This window comes from Peromyscus maniculatus, chromosome 12 (genome assembly GCF_049852395.1).
Source record: "Peromyscus maniculatus bairdii isolate BWxNUB_F1_BW_parent chromosome 12, HU_Pman_BW_mat_3.1, whole genome shotgun sequence".
Lineage (NCBI taxonomy): Eukaryota > Metazoa > Chordata > Mammalia > Rodentia > Cricetidae > Peromyscus > Peromyscus maniculatus.
The window spans coordinates 39,312,179-39,336,203 of record NC_134863.1 but is presented as its reverse complement, the minus strand read 5'-3'; the positions used below and the strand labels follow the sequence as shown (position 1 = coordinate 39,336,203).

General features: G+C 39.1%; 1 protein-coding gene across 1 annotated transcript in view; it reads right to left on the bottom strand.

Moving 5' to 3' along the window:
• Morc1 (MORC family CW-type zinc finger 1) overlaps positions 1-24,025 on the bottom strand; it is a 167,269-nt gene that overhangs the window by 64,032 nt on the left and 79,212 nt on the right. The window contains exons 15-16 of the mRNA XM_042259390.2: positions 5,086-5,214; positions 3,059-3,161 (exon numbers count right to left, since the gene is read on the bottom strand). Of these exons, the coding sequence (XP_042115324.1) occupies positions 3,059-3,161; positions 5,086-5,214 (232 nt within the window). The remainder of the gene's footprint in view (positions 1-3,058; positions 3,162-5,085; positions 5,215-24,025) is intronic.

Here is a 24,025-nt window from a genome sequence, read left to right as displayed (position 1 = left end):
TTGTTTGGAATCACTGAGAATGTCATGCCGTATTCAGGGACAGCTTTGGGGTTATGGAGGCTTGCACATAGGTCACTAGACGGCTCTGAGCAACCCTGACTGGCACTTCTTTCCCAAATGACCTGCTGTCCTCGATGGTCTAGTACTTGGCAATCATCCTATCTCCCAGCCTTGTGTATTTTACAACCACGAACAATTCTCATCATGGTTACAAAAAATAACGAAGCCTTTATTTTGGAAAGCTTGAGGCCATTTTGCTTTAATTTTTTTTAATGCTATAGCTATGTTCTAGAGAACTGAATCCATCATTTTTTAAGTGAAATAGTTTGTTTAGTTTGCCTTGGTATCAAGACTTGATGCAGAAAAGGAATTAAACTCTGAGTACAGTTCTGGGGCATAGCTGGGGTGTGGAGTAGTAGTATGAAATGTCAATTATTTGGGTCTCTTCTAGGTTAAGTAGTTCTCTGTTATTGATAGAAAGAAGTAGGGGAGAGTTGCATCCCATCATTAAAAGACAAGAAGGAGGTCAAACGTGCAGAAAATGTATGTGTATTGGAATTTGAGAGGGAGGAGGCTGGCAATGGGGACAGTCTCCTGCCACTGGAAGCAGGGAAGAAAATATAGAGCCAATGGGAACCACCAGCTCTGTTTTTCAAGGCTGCGAGCATGTATTTTTCTTGCCCCCTACCAACAGAGAAAGTGAAGAACTACCATCAAATTCCAGCACTGCTGTGAAAAAAACACTTCATCCTACTTTCATGTGGTGTCTGCTATTGTTATTTTCAAAGAAAGGTGCCGCATAAACAAATCTCAAGAATGACTTCTGTATATATAGTTACTAAAAGCATGAATATGAAGACATCTATGGGGCAGGACCAACGCAATGCTCTGTGTCATTTGAGAAAAGAACCTTACAGTCATGTATGGTTTATATTCAGAACAAAGAAACCTAAGTATTTTATCAAAGTGAAGTGCATTCAGCTGTCTCCCTTCAAAGATTTTTGGTCATAAATTTTAATATGCAATACAGTATGCATTCTGCATCCTTTCCAAAATTCAGGGGGTTTTGGTTCAGCCAAATAACAGGCATCATTTTTACCCTGCTGGCGTTCGGTGATCCCTGCATTCAATACAGATGAATGCATATCATGAATATAATGGGAATGCTCTGCTAGCTATTTCTCAGGGACTGTGACAAAAATGTAGTTTCCCTCTGTGCTCAAACTGGAAAACAAACAAGACTTCAGTGGCCTCAACAAGACTGACTCCATTTTTACCTTGTCTTGGCTGCTGGCTGTGAATACTACCATGTGTATTTAAGGTGGTTTTAATCATTAGATGCATCTAAGTGGACTGGGTTCCCTAGGATGTATAGTATGCTTTGTGTCAGACTCGTGGCTTCAGGTTCAGTGTGAAGTGGGAATCTCTGGCAAGTCACTGAAGCCTTCTGAGTATCTGTTTTCTCCTCTTAGAAATAGGATGAGTTCACAGGGCTTTTGTAAAGACAAAATGGCATAATGTGCAAATCCTATAGAAGAGAAAGCCATGGTGTTTCTGTCTCAAGTTCTAGTTACACAAACCATTGTTCATTCAAATGTCACCCATTGGCACTGACTTTGGGGGCAGCTAGGAAGCAACTTTAGACTTCCAACTGTATTCTTTGTTAGGTATAGACAATATCATGTCTCATCTAATAACTCCGTTTGTATACTCACGGGACATGCCCTAACAGACAACCACATCATTTTTGCTTCTATGAATTTATTTTATATGTTTCTATCTAAACTTAATAGTGCATAAATGTCTCAGGGCATATTTCAAGCCCCATTCTTCAGGAAGGCAGGTCCAGACTACAATGCAGAATCAGAGGACTAAGTGAGACCACAGGACAGATCCCTAGATTCCACCAGGAGTCACATCTACACCACTGACCTTGTGTTCCCCATGCAGGAAGCGCCTGCTCTGAATTAGATGCTTTTCCATCTTGCTAAGCCTCCTGCTGCTGTTTTATGCATATTTTATTATAGTCTTTTCAGTGGAAATGAAATACAGATGGTCAATATTGTGTCAGTGTGTTTAAAGGTTCAGGGGCTTCAGGAGACTATAAATAGAAGCACTTTCAGGAGTTTAGATTTTCAAGGTCCATCAGTTTTCTGTCAACACAACTAAATTTGTCTTACCTCCCCCTTGCGAGCAGAATGATTTGAATGTGTAAAAGGGACAGAATTAATGTAGTCTTGAAGATTCTGCAGTGCTCTGTGAGGCATCACTAGTTGCTAAGGGAAGAGGGCAAGAGCATGACAGTTCGGGGTCACTGGATAATTGGAAGTAAAGAAAGCTGTGAAGGACGGCTTCCCAGGGCTCTGTGCTTTGGTTCCAGAGCCGCATAAATATGCTTCGACAAGAATTATTACCCTGGTGTCATTATTAGCAATAGTGGTCCACTTACCTATCAGCCCTAAGGACTTAGAGGAGCCCGCACAGAAAAGCAATGCTGGGGTGAGGGTGCCTCTGTTAAAAAGGAATACTAACTCTTTTTCCCTGGAGAAGGACTATTAGTCTAAAAAGCCTTGTAAGAACACTGGCAGCCATCAATATTTAATCAGCCCCTTTTCCGGTTTAGGCTGAACTTCTTCCTCTAGCATAAAAGCAATGAAATCAATATATGACTTAAATAGGGGAGGGGAAAAAAGCACATAGTCTAAGCGTTTAGTGCCCCTGCATGTGCCCTCTCAAGAACACTCTGGTAAGATCAAGCATGCCCTGTGAACATGAATGGGAAGGCGGAGCTCAGGAGGCCAAGGCTTCCTGCCAGGGAAGGATGGAGTGGCATACACCCCAGGACCTGTGCTTTGTTACAGCAGATCTCTTTTTAAAAAATGGAAAAATACATTAACAAAATAATATTCTCATAGGGAGCAAGGAGCTAAAGAAGGGTTTAAAGAGAAACAGGCTTCTAAGCTAAAATCTCTTTACAACTAACATGTTCAGGGGTTATAAGACACACCTTAGTAATTCTACACTGATAAAGAATTTTTCAAAAACTGATCAACACTACCTGTTTTCCAGGTTGTTGGGATTATTAGCACAAATCCACATGTCAGGGAATTCCTCCTCATAATTGGAAGGGGAAGGCAGGACTCTCCATTTGAGACAAAGATCTGACCATAAAGACAAAAACATGAAAGAATAAAATTTATCATTAAAAAAAAAAAAGATGTCAGTTCAGACATACTCAAAGCAGCAACCCCTTCACCACACACCCCATGCCTGCTGGCATAGCTATTCCAGGCTTCTGTGAGCTATGTAAGAAGTTCGCCAAGAAATGAGCAATCATCGTCATTGCTCCAGCTCCCTCCAAGTTGGATGCTATTCCTTTTGAGCAAAGGAAACTTGCTAGATCTCATTCTCCCTTCTCCTAAGAATTCCAGTGACCTGACTCTCACTATTTCCAGCCTGTTTCTGCCTGCTCCACTTTCCATGTTCAACCACACTAAGAAGGAAAGCGAAGATCTGTAAGTCATTCACACACTGCCTCCTCCGTCCATTACCCATCCCCCTGACACTTATTCCACAACCCACACTGATTTCTTTGTGTGTTTCCCCTCACAATCTCTCCTTGTTTTTAGGCCCAAGGCACACAGCTGTCTTTAGACTAAACCCAAGTTTAATCTTGAATTCCCTCTTGACACAGAGGTAAATAATTTGTGCACTCCTGAGGCAGAAGCAGTTTGCATGGGCAACCAACACCTGAAGCACCTCCTATATATAACCTGTGGACCTTAGGAGAATGACTTAATTTCTGTTTCAGTACAAACATCTGTAAAAAATGAGATTTCTACTAGTATTTATATAAAGAGGAGCTGAGGAGAAAATGGCTTCTCAGTATTAATGGCGATGAAAATCAACACCGCTAAATACTTTCTTGATCACTTAGCAAACCTGACACTTATTAGATCATATGTTCACAACTTTCTGACATAACTATAAGCACTAGTCTCATTTCCTAAATAGGAGATTAATTCTCAGAGATATCCAGTGACTGCCCCGATCCCATACAGCCCTTCACCACTGGAGAATGCATTTCAAGTACTTGGCAGGCATCAAAGATACACTCATTATTGGCCACTCTAATTGTCACCTGGCAGGCTGTCACATTCTGTCATCAATTACCTCAGTCATACTTTCTAAATGTGTCATATACATTCCTTTTATTAAATCTCACTGCCACACATTAGTTCAGGCATTTACATCTCTCACTTAGGTCTTCTATCCCAAGAGACTACCATCCCAGGTTTGACCTTCCCTTCATTCTGGTCCTGCACCAAATCACCCTCCATGGAGTTGCCTTACTTCAAGTTACATCTGACTCATCAATTCCCCCCTGGACCACTCCCTGAAGAAAGGCTGGGGAGGTGTTCTCCTGGCACTCGTCTGTTTTATCTGGTGGATTGCAGGTGACAGAAAGTACACCGTCCTTAATTCCAAGCCCTTTCTACAGTGGCTTGAAAGCCTATCAAGTGCTCGGTGGCTCTCTGTTGCTCTCCTTCCACTGAGAATTTTCCAATACCTCCCACTGTTTATCAAAGTAAAAAATGAGCCCTGCAGTTCAAGACCTCATAAAGGCATTTACCCAAGAAAATACTCTTATCTTTCATCATTTGGTCATCCTCCACTTATTACAGAATCCCTATTAGTCTTAGACACAGTGTGACATAAAAGTAGGAAAGTGGCTGTTTCTAGGCCTCCATCACAACTATTTCAAATGAGGTACATATCTGAGATCAACCATCTTTCCCTGTGCTTTTCCTCTACTCAACCCTGTCATAACGACTATCCCATGCCTCTGTCATGAAATCTCACCTCCCTTTTTCCACCCCACTCTTTCTCATTGCATGTTCAAAGAACCCTGCGTCTATCCTTCCCTTATCTAATTTGCCCTCTATTGTACTTACTTTTCGCTCTTGCCTAGACAGCAACCTCCTTAGACGCCAACACCGTGTTTTACCATTTTATCTTCTTATCACCATGATTTGAACATTTAGGAAATCATGAATATCTGTTAGGTTGGCATTCAGCACTCACCACATTGTAGGATGAATGGGATAGCCATGGCTTGTCTTCTTCGACACTGGAGAGACTCTAAAGATCTGTCCATGTCTTTGCTGTGTTGGTATTTGAATTCATCCCAAAACAGTGTTAGGTTTCTATTACCTGAAGGAAAGGAAACAGACAATATATAACACAAAAGAAGTAAGTTAACACCATCAAGGTGATTAATAAAAAAATTAGTTTAGATGTGAGCACATATACAATACGGTTTCAACTGTGTAGAAGCCAATATATAAATAAGAGATTGATGAGTTATTTATAAGTTGGGTCTTTATAGATTCAAATATGTTTACTGATTTATATGCTTTTACATTTTCAAATCACGTGCAGTAAATGGGCACCATCTTTACAATGAAAATAAAGACAATAGCAGCTATAAAAAGTTACATTTTTATTGTTGCAATAAAGCACAGTGACATTTAAATTATTATTCTTAAATATTCCCAGGAAGAGCTGTGCTAATTAAACTGTAAAGGCCACTTTTAAAATTATTGCCAGAAATATTTATCACTCCTATCACACAGCTAGAGTTTGCTTAAACCCTTATATCATCCCTAGTTCTGGTTTCTTTTTGGGCTGTTTTATGTTCCCCCCTAACCCCAAGTTCTATACCCCTCATTGCTTGGAAATAGCTTATCTCAGGAGACCATTAGAATTTCACTGAGAAGCTATGTTCTTATCCTTTGATCTAGAAATTGCACAGCTGTGAAAACATTACATACAGCATTATTAGAAGAGTCAAAATTTTGAAATCATATAAAAGCCTATGGAGAACTGATAAACTCCATTTTCAAAAAGTGGAAGAACCCCGAGCACCTTGACGAGGAGGGAGGAAGAGCTAAATGTAGTGTCTTATCAGCTCTGCAAGACACAGCTTTTATTTTTAAAGAGATATAAGGCAACACCAGATAATATTTTAAAGTTTTTGTAACTTATAAAATGTGTAAACATATAATATCAGGTTGGACATTCTTTTCTCAAAGTATGGAGAAGAAAGTTTTATTTTTTTTAAAAAATTAAAGATTTGTTTGTTTGTTTATTATTTATTGGTTTTTTGAGACAGAGTTTCTCTGTATAGCTTTAAAGCCTATCCTGGAACTCACTCTGTAGACCAGGCTGGCCTCAAACTCACAGAGATCTGCCTGCCTCTGCTTTTCGAGTGCTGGGATTAAAGGTATGCACCACCGCCGCCGCCGCCGCCCAGCAAGATTTATTTATTTTTTTATTATTGGGTGTTTTGTTTGCACATATGTTTGTGTGCCATGTGTGCCTGATGCCCACAGAAGGCAGAAGAAGATGTCAAATCACCAGGAACTAGAATTACAGGTGGTATGAAATGCTATGTGGGTCCTGGGGGCAAAAAACCTGGATCTTCTGCAAGACCATGAAGTGCTTTTAAGCATCTCTCCAACCCCAAATAAAGTTTTAATGGTAGAGAAGAAAAGAAGTTATGGGGAAAGTTAGGGGGGATACTTTTACTTTACTTTTTGTGAACACTTTTAGTATTTTTACAAGTACATGTACTATTTTAAAAGGGAGTTTAATTTTAAAAAAAAGTAAGAACCATGTTTTACTATTTTACCCAATATGAGAACCACTGCCTGGCTGTATGGCCATGTAACTTTTGAAATACATCCACAGAGAACACTGTCACCCATGTTCACATTTCCAAAAACGTGTAATGAAGTGTAAGCCTTAGAGATACTGGAAACATGGCCATTCTTCCAGCAACTTTCACATGCCATCATGTAATCACATAGAGTACAGATAAATAATTCTTTATACCTATTGTCCTTGTTAAAAAAAAAAAAAAAAAAAAAAAAACCCTCGGGCTTTACATGTTTAATTTTAAGACCAGGAGGCCAAAAAGTCAGTCTTCAAAAGAGGTTTTCTTCATGGGCCGGGCTACTAAAAAGATGTCACAGATCCCTAGATTCATATGTTGGCTCCTCATCAAATTTCTACTTACGTCTTTCCTCCAAACCTTCCTTAGTCGTCTGTTGTAGAACATTACTTTAAGGTATGCTACTTTCGTTTATGTTGCATTTGGTTAACTCTGTGAAGCTGTGTTACTATGTCTGTCTAAAACACCTAATGGTCTAATAAAGGACTGAACGGCCAATGGCAAGGCAGGAGAAAGGATAGGTGGGGCTGGCAAGCAGAGAGGATATATAGAGGGAGAAATCTGGGAGGAAGATCTTGGAGCCAGAAAAGGAGGAGGACTCCAGGGGCCAGCCACCTAGCTACACAACAAGCCACAGAGTAAGATTAAGATTTACAGAAGTAAGAGAACAGGAAATGACCAGAGGCAAAAGGTAGATGGGGTAAATTAAAGTTAAGGGAAGCTGGCTAGAAACTAGGCCAAGCTAAGGCCAGGCATTCATAACTAAGAAGAAGCCTCCATGTCTGATTTATTCGGGAGCTGGGTGTCAGGCCCCCCCAAAAGAGTAAAAAACAAACAAGAACAGGCATCTGCCTGGTGAGCTTTTGATTCAGACTCAGTTTCTGCCCTTTGCTTATTATTTTTCCTTGAAATCCCCATTTACCTGAGGAGGACTGGGGTAATATAAATGAGAATGCCCCCACAGGCTCACATATTTGAATGCTTGGTCACCAGGGAGTGGCCCTATTTGAAATGATTAGGAGATATGGCCTTGTTGGAGGAAGTGTGTCACTGAGGGTGGGCTCTGAGATTTCAAAAGCTCAAGCCAGGCCGAACATGTCTCTCTCTCTTTCTCTCTTCCTGCTGCCTGCAGATCCAGATGTAGATCAAGAACTGTCAGCTACCTCTCCAGTACCATGTCTGCTTGTGTGCCTCGATGTTTCCCACCATGCTGATAATGGACTAAAGCTCTAAAACTGTAAGCAAGCCCTCAAGTAAACGCTTTCTTTTATAAGAGCTGCCATGGCCATGGTGTCTCTTCACAGCAATAGAACACTGACCAAGACAATGACCTTGAACTTCTGATCCCATTGTCTCCCTCTCTGAGTGCATGCATAATTGAGCTTGGTTTCTGTGGTACTGGGGATTAAAGTCAGGGTCGTGGGATGTGAGACAAGTGCTCTACCCACTGAGCTGCATCCCTGGCAGCCTTGTTGTTTGGCCTTCGTCTACCTCATTCTCCACTTCTCAAGCTCCTGAAGGACTGACTACTCTCTTGAATTTGACATGGCTTATGAGAGTTTGCTTCTCTGATTTTCAGGGTGTTCCATAGATTTAAAAGATGTAGAATATTGTGATAGTCTGGATGAAAATGGCCCCCATAGACTCATAGGGAGTGGCATTCATTATTGGAGGTGTAGTGTTATTGGAGTAGGTGTGGCCCTGTGGAAAGAAGCATGTCACCAAGGGGTGGGCTTTGAGGTTTCAGAAGCTCAAGCCAGGCCTAGTGGCTTTACTGTCTCTTCCTGCTGCCTATGGATCCAGATGTAGAACTCTCAGCTACCTCTCCAGTGCTCTCTACCTGCTTTCCTTCATGCTTGCTGCCATAACAATGGACTAAACTTCTGAACTCTAAGCCAGGCCCAAAGAAATGTTTTTCTTCATAACAGTCACCATGGTCATGGTGTCTCTTCACAGCGAATAGAAACCCTAACTAAGACAATACATTCTGGCTCTGCTACATATTATTTGCAAAAATTTGGGCAAGCTGGTAAGTTTTCTTATCCATCAAGTGAGTGTTGGGCAGATAAAATGGCTCAGTAGGCAAAGGTGCTTGGTGCCAAGTATAACAACATGAGTTGGATCCCTGGATATACAACATGGAAGGAGAGAACCACATCTTACAATTTGTCCTCTGACTTCTACATATGTGTCCCCCGACATAAAATAAATAAATGTAATAAAAATAATAAACTATAATTATAAAAAGTAAATGATTACAGTAACTTGCTTTACAGGATTAATATAAAGATGAAATGTGAGACATTAAAACACAGAATGAGAGGATTCTGGGAAAAGAGAGAGTAGGATGCTCTCAAACCTATTTTACCCTCTAGTTGGAATCATCACTGGTAGAATCTCTTGAGTGTAACTATTTTGAAACTTTGGAGCCTATCACAGGATTACAAAGCCAGTTCAGCTCCCAGTTGGTAGTCCTTAGGCAACCTATACACCTTAGCCCTGTGACAGACAGCTGTGTTTGTGTCCTTGGAACAGCTGGTGCACACCTTGAAAACTCAGTGTAAGCAAAACATCCCTGCTTTCCCAATATCCCCCCTTAGGCTCTAAAGGGGCAGAGGATGAGGTTGGGCCACTGATGTCACACGTGTCCATTGTTTACAATGATTTCCCGGAGAGCTGAGGAACTACTACCTTTTTTCTTCAAAACCCTTCATTTTTCCATGTTCTTTCCTTTTGGGAGCTATGCTTGGCAAGCTAGACTCAAAAACACCAATGTGTACAAGAGAAATTTAAGTGACCAGAAGGTGATGGAAGATCAGAAATGCCTGAGGAGATTTATGTTTACATCTCAGGCTGATCCTCTGCACAGAGACCCTCTACAGCTAAATCAAAATAAAACGTAAGAGGCAGCAAAGGTGAGAATCAATTTCCAGAGTTACAAGGCTCACAGATTCCAACACACAGTTTTCAAGAACAACATCATAAGGCATACACGGCAAAAGGAAAACATCTACAAAGACTTTAGAGCAACTTCTAAAAGAGGGAGAGAAAAATCAAGACAATGATGTAAATCAAAAATAAAAGTACCAGAGAAACCCAAGTCTTAAAAAGAGGCAAAAAGGAATTCAGGAGCAAACCCATCTGTCACCACTTACTAGAGATGTCTGAGTGCAGATTCCAGAAGGAAGAAGAAGGAGCCAGGGAGTTGAAGACACAATAATGAAAATTATACTTCTCTGAGGAGCAGAAAGGAAAATGACCCAAAGAAAACGAACAGAGCCTAAGAGACCAGGATGACACCACCAAGTGGACCAACATACATACCGCCAGAGCTCTAGAAAAGGGGAGGTTAGGAAGATGGCTCAATTGGTAAAGTAACGGCTGTGTAAGCCTGAGGATCTGAGTTCAGATCCTTCACATTCACTTACAAAGCTGAATGTGGCAATCCATGCTTGTCATCAGCACTGGGGAGGCAGAGATAAGATCGGGGGTCTCAATGGCTGGCCAGCTAGCCCCATCAGTGAGCTCCAGGTTCAGTGAAAGACTTTCCTACAAAACCTGAAGTGAAGAGCAATGTAACTGAAGTAAAGCTACTATGCAGTCAGATTAAAATGCTGTGACTTCAGTGTGCTAAACATGATGCACACACAGAAAGTGGCTAAAGAATACACATAACGGAAATCAGGAAATGAAGTCGGGAACAATAGTGCATGCCTATAATCCCAGGACTCTGAGGGTGGAGGCAGCAGCATTACAAATCTGAGGGCAGCCTGGACTGCATAATGAGACCTTGTCTGAAAAAAAAAAAAAATGAACGAGAAAGGAATTTAAATGTTTCATTACAGTAATTAGACAAACACAAAGGAAGAAAGTAAAACAAGAAATGAGGAACAAATAAAAAGTTGTAAGGCATCCAGAAGACAATTAGCACAATGACCAAAGCCCCTCTTTATCAGCAATTACTTTGGTGTAAATAGAATGTAGTCTCCATTCAAAAGATGACGAGGAATTAAAAATATGATTTCCAGAAGTGCTGCCTAGATGCAAATTAGTTGCAAATGAGACAATGAAGAAGGATATTTCCTTTGATACGAAGATGGAAACTGGTTACAAATAAAAGTACAAAAACAGATACTTTCTGCAAAAAGCAACCAGAATAGAATAAGCGCAGCTTTGCAAACATTCAACCAAACAGATTTAAAAGCAAAACAGGTGACAAGAGAGAATGAAGAATCCTCTACATTAATAAAAGGTTCAAAAGAGCAAGAAGATAAAACAATTACAAACAGATGCACCCAACAATAAACTAAAGCAAAATGGGAAGCAAACTGGCAAAACTCTACTATAAAAGAGACAAACGCTTTGCTCTTAACACAGTTTTTTATGCTATGTATATGATTCCGTTTTAGAAAGAAGTAAGTATATAGAAATTCATTCATTTCATCTAGGTTTTCCATTTTGTTGGTGTAGAGTTGTTCACAATAATCTAATGATGCTTTGTGTTTTGTAGCACTGGTTATAATGTTTCATTCTTTCTTTCCTTGGGGCCTTCTCCCTTTTTCCTTACTCTAAACGCTTGCCTGTATCAAGGGCAGGTGGGAAAATGAATGAAAGAAAACAGAAATATATGTTACGATGAATTAACCAGATCTGAAAATTAAGTTCCAAGAGCTAAAGACAGAGTAGTAGGCAGCCATGTCCGCGCCACAGTTGTGTACCAGCAGCAAGAACCAGTGACCACGGCCATGTTGTCGCTGCTAGTGCAACAAAGTTAGATAGAAAGACAAGAGAAATCGCTAGGGAGGGACTGAAAACATCTCTAGAAGAGACAACAGTGAGTTTGTCCTCCTGTCCACATGTCTGAGTGCAGAGCAGAGGTCGTACAGCATAGATGGCAGCAGCAACCTAGAAGCCTGAAGAAACCTCCAAAGGAAAGCCACCTCACTGCACCTCGCCAGAGGACTTTCCAGTCTCTAACACTGTGGAAATCAACTTCCTGCTGTCGCCATCATGTCACCTACAATATGTTTTTATGGCAGCCACAGCCAATGGCTATGTCAATCCCCGTAAGTCCAGATGTGCAGCTGCCCTTGGTTCCCTCGCCTGCTGAAGAATTCCAGGTGTCACAGTGTATTCTCTGTTTTCCCTTTTGGCTCCACAATCCGTTGTCTCACATGCACCCCAGGAAGAGAGTTTAAATAATATGACCTAGAGCCGGGTGTGAGGCCTCACACCTATAATTCTAACACTCTGCCTGCTGAGGCAGGAGGATTGCTATTTGTTTAAAGATAGCCTAGACCACATAGTGAATTTCAGGTGACCTAGATTAAAGTGCGTGACTTTGTCTCAAAAATAAATAAACAAATAAGTCAACTAGTCCATCAGTAATATCAATAATAAGTAAGTAAATCAGATTTTCAGGGTTTCTTTCACCTTCCATCTTTCATTCTAAATTCATCCCATTCATCTTCCTTGACCCACTACACTTTAGCTATAGAAACTTTCTGAATCCTAAACGCAATGAATCTTTCCAAACTCAGAACAGAAAAAAGAAAGCGTGTGTGGTATGCATTGTATTTTCTCTGACCACAATAAGATGAAATTAGATATTATTTAAAAAATAAAAGAAACCAAGCTCCACTGAGTCTTACTCGGTGCTGTAACTAGTGTTCCCAGGGCTCAGAAGCCTGAGAGAATCCCCAAGCCTGGGAGCCTGAGAACAGCAGGTGAGAGAGTGGGATTTGTCCACGCATTGGGAGAGTTGGAGGAATGTATGTGATGATTTGGAGGGAGGAAAAGGAAAGGAATAATGTGATCATATTATAATGTCAAAACTAACATGAAAAAAGATTGCAGGTATGTGATTTCATTTAAAAGGGGGGTGTGAAAGTGAAGGGAAAGAAAGAATAAAAGAAACAGAAAGAAAAAGAAGCTGGAGAATTAAACACTGTCCTAGTTTGCTTTCTGCTATGATAAAACACTGGCTGTGGTGGTCTGAAAGAAAATGGCCCCCAAAGGGAGTGACACTATTAAGAGGTGTGGTTTTGTTGGAGTAGGTGTGGCCTCTTTTAAGGAAGTGTGTCACTTTAGAGGTGGGTTTTGAGGGCTCTTGTATAATCAAGATACTACCCAGAGTCTACAGGCAAGATATTGCCTGCAAGATGGAGAATTCTCAGCTACTTCTTCAGCACCATGTCTGCCTGCATGCTACCATACTCCCAGCTGCCATAGTTCCTGCCATGATGACAATGGACTAAACCTCTAAAAAATATAAGCTGCCACCTCAATTCAATGTTCTCCTTTATAAGAGTTGCTCTGGTCATGATGTCTCTTCAGAGCGATGGAAACCCTAACTAAGACACTGACCAAATGTAACTTTAGGAGGAAAGCATTTATTTGGCTTCCATTTTTATGCCATAGTCCATCATTGAGGGCAATCAGGGCAGGAAGTCAAGCTGGAAGCTGGAGGCTGGAACTGAAGCAGAACCACTGAGGAATGCTGCTTACTGGCTTGCTCCCCATAGCTTGCTCTATTTGCTTTCTTTTCAGAACCACCTGTCTATGGGTGGCACTGCTCACAGTCAGTTAGGGCCTTCCCCATCAACCACTAATCAGGAAAATGCCTCACAAACTTGCCTATAGGCCAGTCTGATGGAAGCAGTTCCTCAAGTCGGGGTCTCTCTCCCCAGATGACTGTAACTTGTATGAAGTTGAAAAAAAAAAAACCAAACAAACAAACAGAAGGACCCAACGAATCAAAGAAGAAATCATGAAGAAATTAGAAAAAATACTTATCAATGAATGAAAACAACAAATGCAATATATCAAAATTTGTGACAAAATCACAAAAACAATGTTGTGAAAGAAATTATAGCTACAAAAAAGTGCTCATAAAAAAATTATCTTGCCAAGCAGTGGTGGCACACACCTTTAATCCTAGCACTCTGGAGGTAGAGGTAGGTGGAGTTCTGTGAGTTCAAAGCCAACCTGGTCTACAAAGTTCCAGGATGACCAGGGGGTACATTGAGAAACCCTGTCTCATTAAATAAATAAATAAATAAATAAATAAATAAATAAATAAATACATACATACATACATACATAAATACATAAATACATAAATATCTCAAGTCTAAAACCAAACTATAATAATAATAATAAAAACTGGGAAAACAAAGGGTCAACTAAACTTAAAGCTGGCAAAAAGAAGTACATAAAGGTCAGATACTAACTAAATAATAAAAAAAAGAACATCAATAAAATAAAATCTTTGTTGTCAAAAAATTTGTGACTGACAAACATTTGCTAGTCAGACTGAGAGAAAAGAGAAAGATTCAAGTCATTAAAATAATAAATGAAGAAAGGGACATGACTACCAATTCTACAGGGGAAAAAAGGGATACTACTATGGACAATGACACAGCAGTGAATTGGAAACGTACATATAATGGTCAAACTCCAAAAAAGGCAAATCTTACCAAGACGAGGAGGAAACAGAACATACCGGACAGACGTAGGGTGAGGAAGGAATCTGAATCTGTAATCAAGAGCACGCCCTGCAATGGGTGCTGGCTTCTAGATTTCTTTTCCTGTTGCTGTGGTGTTTAACAAAAGCCACTTCAGGGAGAAAGGGATTCTTTTAGCCCACAGTTTAAGGTCCACCAGGGCAGATGTCAAGGCAGCAGGGGCTTGAACTAGCTGGTCACATCACATGCACAGTGAAGATTCTAAAGCAATCAATGCGTGCCTTGGCACAGCATTCTGTTTCTCCCTAGGGAGTCTAGGTTCTGGTGCCCAGAGAAAGATCCCATGTACAATTAACAGAGGTCTTCCATATCAATTAAAGTAATCAAGATAACGCCCCATAGGCATGACCAGAGGCACATCTCTCAGGTGTGTCTAGATTCTCTCAAGTTGAAAATAAACACTGACATCAGACTTATTCAAAGAAAAACTAACATGAAACCTTCTCAAACTTTTCTTTAAAAAACAACAACAAAAATCCTGAAGAAGTAGAAACACTCCTTTGTAACTCATTCTATGAAGGAGGTATTAATTACTTTTAATGCCAATTCTGTGACAATGTTCTACAAAAAAAAGGGAGGGGGGAATTACAAGTCAACATTCCCCTGGCATAGATGCAAAGATTCTCAATAAAATACCAGCAAACTGGATTCAACAGTGTATTAAAAATAATATATGTCGCCGGGCGTTGGTGGCGCACGCCTTTAATCCCAGCACTCGGGAGGCAGAGGCAGGCGGATCTCTGTGAGTTCGAGGCCAGCCTGGGCTACCAAGTGAGCTCTAGGAAAGGCGCAAAGCTACACAGAGAAACCCTGTCTCGAAAAAACAAAAACAAACAAACAAACAAAAAATAATAATAATAATATATGTCATGATCAAGCAGTATTCATTCATAAGTCAATGTGCAGTGCCAATGTACCATAGTAAAATAATGAGGGGGCTATGAACTACACAAAAATTTCAAACAATGTTGCAATCTGTGAAAGATCCAGCATCCATTTATGATAAAAAACAACAACAACAACAACAACAAAACAAAACAAAACTAAGGAAAGTCAACAAAATACCACTCAAATAACTAGGTGGGCCTTCCTTCAGTGTAATAATAGTCACATATAAAAAAATCTACCACAACATCAAAATAATGTCAAAAAAAATCCTGCAAGTTTTCATTAGGATCAAGAACATAGCAAAGATACTGGTTTTTACATTTCTATTAAGTCAAATACTGGATGTCCTAGCTAGAACAATCAGGCAAGAAAAAAAGAAAAGGCATTCAAATGGAAAGGACAAAGTAAAATTGTCTCTACATCTAATATAAGCTTAATATCTAGAATACACTGCACATGCTAAAAAAAAAACCTGTTAGAGCAAACAAATTGAACAAAATAGAAGAAAAAAATCATTGTTCATAATTGATTAAAATTTTATAGACAAAGAGGACAATTCAAAAAGGAAGTCAAAAAACTATTTAATTTACAATAAATAGCATCAAAAAGAGTAAAATATTTAGGAACTAACAGTGAAATATGAAAACCTTATAAATGAAAGCTATAAAACATTTATAAAGATTTTGAATAAGATATAAGTAGAGAGACAGATAATATTTACATACTGTGAGATTTAGGATTGATTCCAATATTCTCCCAAAGATTTATATATTATTTAACCCAGTCCCTATGGAAACGCCAATGTCTTCTTTTCCTAAACAGAAAAATCCATCTAGTCAAAATAATCCTGAAAAAGAATAAAACAGGAGAACTCATACTTCCTAACATCAAGCCTTACTAACACTGAGTAATCTAAACTCTAAACAGTGTAACATGGACATGAGGTTAGACATGTAAGATAACTGTGTCCAAACACTCACATACATGAACAAATTATTTCTGGCAAAAGTGCAAGACCGTTCAACAGGAAGAAGACAATCATTTGAATAAATGTTGCTAAGTAAACTGAATATCCGCATGTAATACAATGACCCTTGGCTTTGAACATCATACACAAAAATGAACTCAAAATGGGCTTACTGTCTAAATGTAAGGTATAAAATGATGGCACCCTAGGTTTATAAAACTATAAGCAAAAAACTTCACAACATTAGACTTGGCTACAACATCTTAGATATAACACAAAGGTATTATTAACAACAAAATAAAAAATTGACAAAATGGACTTCATGAAACCAGTTTCTCAGAAACACTGTCAACAAGCTAAAAAGGCAGTCAACAGAATACAGGAAGGTATCTGTGAACCAGGTATCCAATGATGGACTAAAATCCCTATTATATAGAAAACTCAAAGTTCAACATAACAAAACCGAATTTAAAAGAGACAAAGGAGCAGGGTATGGTGGCTCACTTCTGTAATACTGACACAACAGAGGCTAAAGCTAGAGGGTCATTGTGAGTTCCAGGCCAGCCTGGGCTCCATAGTGAGTTCTAAGCCAATGTGAGCTCCTCAGTGAGACCCTGTCTCAAATAGTAATTGAGAGAGGTGTACTTAGACATTTCTAAAAAGGCATCCCAATGGCCAATAAACACATTAAAGGAGATGCAATGTCTTGATCATCATGGCAATGACAATCAAAATCATGAGATAGATGCCTACAGCTCCACCTCACCCATTAGGGTGGCAACCAAGCAAAACAAAACAAATCCAAAAATCAGTAAGTATTAGAGAGGATGTAAAGAAATTGGAACTCCTGTGCATTGTAGTCAGAATGGAAAATAGTAAAATATCACAAGCTACCATGGGGGGGAAAATGTCTTCTTAAAAACCCAATAGAATTATCAAATTCTCCAGAAATTGTACTTTTGGATATACAGGGTAATGTGGGCCAAAATCATAATGCTGCGATATATCTCATATCTGCCAGAATAAATACTACCAAGAAAGTGAATGATAGCCAGTGCATGCTTTTAAATTCATGAGGCAGAGGCAGGTAGATCAGAGTGAGTTGAAAGCCAGCCTCGTCTACACAGTAAGTTATAGGCCAGTCATGGCTACATAATGAAAATGTCTTTTTTTTTTTAAGTGAAAGATGACAGGTATTTATGAGAAAGTGTAGAAAGAAAGAAACCTTGTACATTATTGGTGGGAATGCAAGCTTATACAGCCAATACAGAAAATAAAAGATTTGGCTCAAAAAATTAAAAATAGAACTATGATATGATCTTTTTTAAAAAAGATTCATTTATTTATTATGTATACAGTGTTCTACCTGCATGCCAGATCTCATTACAGATGGTTGTGAGCCACCATGTGGTTGCTGGGAATTGAACTCAGGACCTCTGGAATAGCAGCCAGTGCTCTTAACCATTGAGCCATCTCTCCAGCCCCCAACTATGATATGATCTTAAATCTCACTTTAGAGTGTATATATATCCAAAGGAAATAAATTCAGTATGTTGAGTAGTCATTTTCATTCCCACATTTATTACATCATTATTCCCAAAATAGGTATGACATGGAATCAATCCAAGTGTCCACTGATAAAGGAATAGTTTAAAATGCATAGTAAATATACACATTTGGCACTGGAAAAAAAAAGAAGTAAATCCTGTATTTGCAACAGCTTTGATGCACATGGAGGGCATTAAGTTAAGACAGATAAACCGGGCACAAAAAGACAGACATCATCTAGTCTCACGCATATTCAGATCTACAAAAGTTGAGTTCATGGGAACCAAGGGTAGAATAATGGTTGTAAGAGGCTCGGGATGCAGTTGGGGAGACGCTGGCCAAAGGACACAAGACTTCAGTCATGAGGAATAGGTTCAAGAGATCTACTGCACACCATGGTGACTATCATTAAGAACAAAAGACCTGAGACCCGCTAAGAGAAAGAATCTGTACAACTGTCTACAGCAGCATCATTCATTACGAATCAGCTGGAGAAACCCAAGTGTCTACAGACAAAGGAGTAAGCAAAATATAGTACATACATAACACGGACTAGTGGTCAGTCATAAAAGGGAAAGACATTCTGACACATGCTTCAACATCCATGGGCCTTGAAGATATAGTTAACTAAAATGAAGTCACAAAGGACAAACACTGTAGAATCGCCTTCCCATTGGATACTGAGCCAAACTCACAGAAAGAGAGTAGTAGATAGATGAGGTGGAAATGAGTTATTGTTTCATGGCAATTGACTTTCAGTTTCAAAATATCAAGAGTGTTTTGGAAATGGAAATGATGGGAGAGACAGCGACACAGTATTATGTACGGAATGACATTGGCTTGTACATAAAAAAGGTAAAGATGGGAAATGTTGTTATATACATTTTACCATAGTAAAAGGGGGGACATGAAAGAGACTTACAGACATACATGTTGCAGCTGTACTGCGTCTGTCATCTCTCTAAATGTCACTGTCCCATAACCACCATTCTCACAGGAAAGCTATGCTTCATAGCGCAGCACGGCTTCAGCATGCAGCTTAGCAATTCTGCAGCAATGCAACTACCACTACTCCTGACAAGACACCTTATTAACCTCTTTGGTGAAATAAAGTCTCTGCCAGAAAACGTAAGGCAGTTGATGCAACACAGCTAACTTGAGAGATGGATGCCCATGGTGATCTCCAACTTAAACCCTGCAAGAGTGGGAAAAGCACCAAGTTAACAGCACAGCTCACATGCTCCAGGCTGGGTGATATTCTCCTCCCTGCTCTGTGATCACACCACCCTTCAACATTTAACACTTCACATCTCACATCTCTTTCACGTGCTGCCTCTGTTCCCCGCTGGATGGGGAAAGCTTAGAAGATATTGGCTGTGCAGTATCATGACTGCAGCATCTGAAATACAGAGCTGAATGGTTTCCCTTTCAAAATATCTACCTGATTTATTCAGATTATTGAATATATGATTATACACCTGAAATCCACTTTCCTTACATATTTCCTTAGGGATTACATAATACTAAATTTACTTATCACATAAATACAAGCTACATAATTACTTCTTAAAGGCTGAGATGGAAATTTCAGTAGCCCAGACATGTGAAGATCCAATCAAATAAAAGACATGGCAATATCCAAGGCTGGGATCAGGCCAGCGCAATGGCTCAGCAGTAAAAGAGCTTGATCCCTGAGGCCCACACTGTGGAAGGTGAGAACAGATGCCAGAAATCTGTCCCTGACCTTCGTCTGTGGCCCGGCCTGGCCTGTCCAAACACAAGGAAGAGACCAAAGGCACAGAAATCAAGGGGATGTTTGAGGGGTTAGAAACAGTTCTTACGAACTCCTGGTGCAGTCTCAATGACATTCCTTACACAAAAGCCACCCCAACCGAACAACTCCATCTGTGCCCATGGTGGTATCCGAACAAATTTGCTGTGGCCCGGATTCTGGACATGAGGAAGAAAATGTATGCAGAAGTAAGAAGGCCAGAAAGACGGTAGGGATAGGAAGCACACCATCTCCGTTTCAGTTTCTTTAACGTCTCACACAGCCCACTGGGATTTATACAGCTATTCTGACTTTTTTTTTCCTCTTCAAAACCCATGTATTGCAAAGGAATCATGATGGTGGATGTTAAAAGGCACATAGGTGCTGACGTTTCTGAACTGCACCTGCAGACAGCAGGCTCAGAGCTTGCACTTGGAAAATTTTTTCTCTAACTTAGTCTGGCAAGAGACAAAATCAGTGACAATGATACTTCACTGTTTTAGGTTGGCCTTCACAAATGGGGCGGCGTACAATAATAAGTATTTAAATACACAGCTTACTAAGTGATATTTATGTTGGTGTATTTTAATGAAGGTGTTAAATCCTCCCTTTGCATGTAGCTCAGAGGCTAAATGTGAAATTTCAGAACTTAAAAGGTAATTCATTTTTCAAAATACATTTAAAATATTTCCAGCCACCAATGAAATAAGTCGTGCAGATGAACCACAAGTGACTACAAAATTATTGTTACTTTAATATCTCTAAACTAGATGGATTTATAACTTCCATTTACTTCTGTGAAGAATAAAAGGCCATAAGCTCACAACACTCAGAATTATGACAGATTATATAACTGGAAACTTCTTTTGGAAGATTCAACAAGTTCATTACATTAATAGGATAATCTAGAATTAATGCTCACAGAATTGAAGTCTCACTTTCTATAACAGAGATCTGTGAGAACAACTCTGAAAAGTAAATTTACTGTTACATATGTATAGAACATATTATCCAGAACTATTTCAAATGCCAAAAATGTAGTGCTTACATTATTGCTTTTCAGGAGTCTTTTAAAAACTGCAATAATTTATTGAAAAAAATGTCAAAATTCTGTAACTAAAAGATCAGTTCATACAGTTAGATGTTGTCTATAAAAATAAAAGAAATGAAGGAAACAAGAAAGCATAACTGGGATGAATATGATTGAAACATAGTATGCACATGCATGAAAACATAAGGATGAAACCCATTATTAGATATAGTTAATACATGCTAATGAAAACATCCAAAATAGGAGAAATACAGTGGCCTTCTGGACATCAGCTTCATAGAAAGCACAATGGCATCCAGGGCATCAGCGACCCAGGAGAGAAGAGCACCATCAAAACCAGCTTTCCTTTACCCACCCCACTCTTCCCAACAGCTAAAATTACTGCCCTACTAGTTGACTCTATTCATGACAACTCTCCTTAACCACCATCTCAGCATGAGAGAGAACATGCACTTGTCTACATCTGACCTATTTATCTTAAACTTTCCTTCAATGTTATCTCTTTTCTGAAACTTACAGGATTCCTTTCTTCCTTATGGATGACTAACATCCAGGTGTGCTTACTTACTGCTTCATAAAGTCCACTCAGAGAGCACCTAGGTTGCTCATCTTAGCTACAGTGAGTAGTACCACGAACAACATGGAGGTGTCTCTTTGTATGTTGGTTTCATTTCCTTGGGATGAATAGCCAGAAACAGGACAGCGGGGTCAAATGGTAGAACTGTTTTTAGTTTCTGAAGGTTCTCCACAATGCTCTTCATAATGACTGATCTAATTTCCATCACCTTGGCCAATGAGAGTCCCTTCCCTCCCCACATTCTCATCAGCATTCATTACTCCATTGTTTTGATAACAGTCATCCTAGTAAGTGTGATGACTTTACTGTAGTTTTTAGTTGCATTTCTCTCATGACTAATAGCATTACACTGAACTTTTTTTTTTAATGTATTCATTGGTCACTTTATTTCTCCTTTTGAGATCTGTCTATTCAACTCATTGGTCCATTTCATTTGGATCATTTTGCCGTTGTTGTTAAGTTCAAAGGTATTTTTTTTTCATGTTTATCAGTGCTTTATTTATAAAAGGGAGGGAATGGAATCAACCTACATGTCCATGAACAGATAACTGGATGATGAAAATGTGGTCCACATACAAAAGTTTAGCTCTAAAGGAAAATGATTACATGAAACTTGTGGGAAGATGACATGTAAGGGTACTGTTAAGTGAGGTTACCTCAACTCAGATAGGAACAAATCTACATGTTCTTCTACAAATTTGCTCCTAGCCTATAATGTGTACATGTATGTGTAAACGGCATTAAGTACAGGTATAGTATAACATTTACAAATGGAACCAAAAATGTCATATCAGTGAGAAGAAAGGATGGGCACTGTGCAGTAAAAAGAACATCTGAGTCATGAAAGATTATATAAATCAGTTGTCAAAGGTATTTTTTAACACATGAACATTAATCCTTTGTTCATGGAGTCGCTTGCAAATGTTTTCTTTCATTCTTTAGGTGTCCCCACACTTTGTTTCCATAAACATACTAGTTAGATATAATTGCAACTATATAATATTGGTTTACTGTGCTTTGAAGTTGATATCTATACCAACGCCTTCAAGTTTCCCTTGTGTCATTTTATAGTTTCAGGATTAGATTTTAGGTCTTTGATTCATTGAGTTGATCTGTGCTCAGAATGAGAGATCAAGGTTCCATTTGATACATACGGATATCCAGTTGCCTCAGCCTCATTTTTAATATAACTTTTAAGTGATTTTGCATTTAATTTCTTAAACTGCATATATGTGTTTGAAAATCTGCACCACCTACATATGCTGTGTATAAGACCATTTGAAGCCAGCCAATGGCTGCTTTCCTTGTGGACCCCAGGGCATCCTGGCCCCAGTTGGCATCGATACCATTCTGTTTAAAGAAGATAGAAGGAAAAGAGCTAGAGACTTCATTAGAACAAATCTTCAAAAGCATCACTGAGAAAAAGTATATTTCTCCTCTCTTAGGAAGAAATCATGTTTACCTTCTTTTTAAGGATATATTTCTATTTTGTATTATCACCACTTTTCTTTGGATACATTCACTTCCCTAATTGTCTCTAAAATATGAAAATCAAAACTATACATACCTAAGCCAGGCATGATAGCACAGACCTATAAATCCCAGTGCTCATACCTCCAAAACAAGAATATCCCGACTTCAAGGCCACCCTGGGCTATATTAGCCCTGCTTCAAAACAGCAGAGGCAGCAACCACAAAGTCCTAGACATGATAATTATATTAGTTACTTTTAGTTGCTGTGATAAACACCATGACCCAACGTGGCTTATAGAAGAATTTATTTTGGTTTGTGGCCACAGAGCATCCATAATGGCAACAGGCAGCCAGAGCAAGAAGCTGAGAGACTGCATCTCAACCACACAAAGGAAACAAAGAGAAGAAGAACTGGAAGTAAGGTGAGGCTATAAGCTCTCAAAGCCCACCCCTACTGATGTGCTTCCCCAATTACCTGAACCTATAAGGGCATTTTTCATGACAACAGCCATAGTATCCTAAGGCATCTTAGCATCCTATCTTCTAATGGGTCTTGCCATGGGCCTTCTCAACTGCACCTGTCTCTCTTCTCTCTACTTAGGAGGTAATTTTTCTATCAGGACTCTCTTAACATTACTCAGAGTACAGGAAACCTGATAAGTGATTTGATAACCTTTACCCAATTAGAAATAATAATATCTTAAATTTAATTAACTATACCATTACTGTGTAAGCCAGGATGGCTTTGAACTCATAATCTACCTGCCTCAGCCATTGGAGTGCTGGTATTATAGGATATGCCACCATGCATACGAGAATCTAATTTAATTTTTTGTTGACAAAATTTAATTCTGACTGAACTATTTTTTTCACCTGATTAGAGAAATTAGTATTTTTTAAAATAAAGATTCTGTGCTATATATTTAAAATATAATCGAATATGATGTGTTGTGCTATATGTAAATAGCATAGAGGTTCCTTTGGTGAAACAAATGAAAACAGCCAGTATCTCACATAGACACTCTGGCATTCATGGCATTTTTTAAGCTTTATTTTGTAGCAAAAACAGCTGAAATCTACTCATATGACATGACAAAAAAAAGCATAAACCATTTAATTTTGGTCCCTACAGTCCTTTGATAAACATTAGATCTGTGACTGTGTTAAGTCCAAAGTCCTTCACTACAACTTGATCTTCTTCATTAAGGTAAACATTAATTAGCAGGCTGATAAACACAGTTTTGAGGTCTTGATCTGGGCACGGCAGTAAAAAATTAGACTTAAAAAATCAAACTGTATTAAATTCCAAGCCAAAAACTAGGAGCCAAAACTTAGTGCTTTGTTTTTAAATAAGTGAGATCCTCAGACGTAGTTTGTGAGATGTAGTTTATTTCACTGAAGAAATAAAAAATAAATTCATTTATCATAATACAAATTCGGTTGGTGATGATAATTCCAGTCACCTCAAAAAAGCTGTGCAGCGGGTGA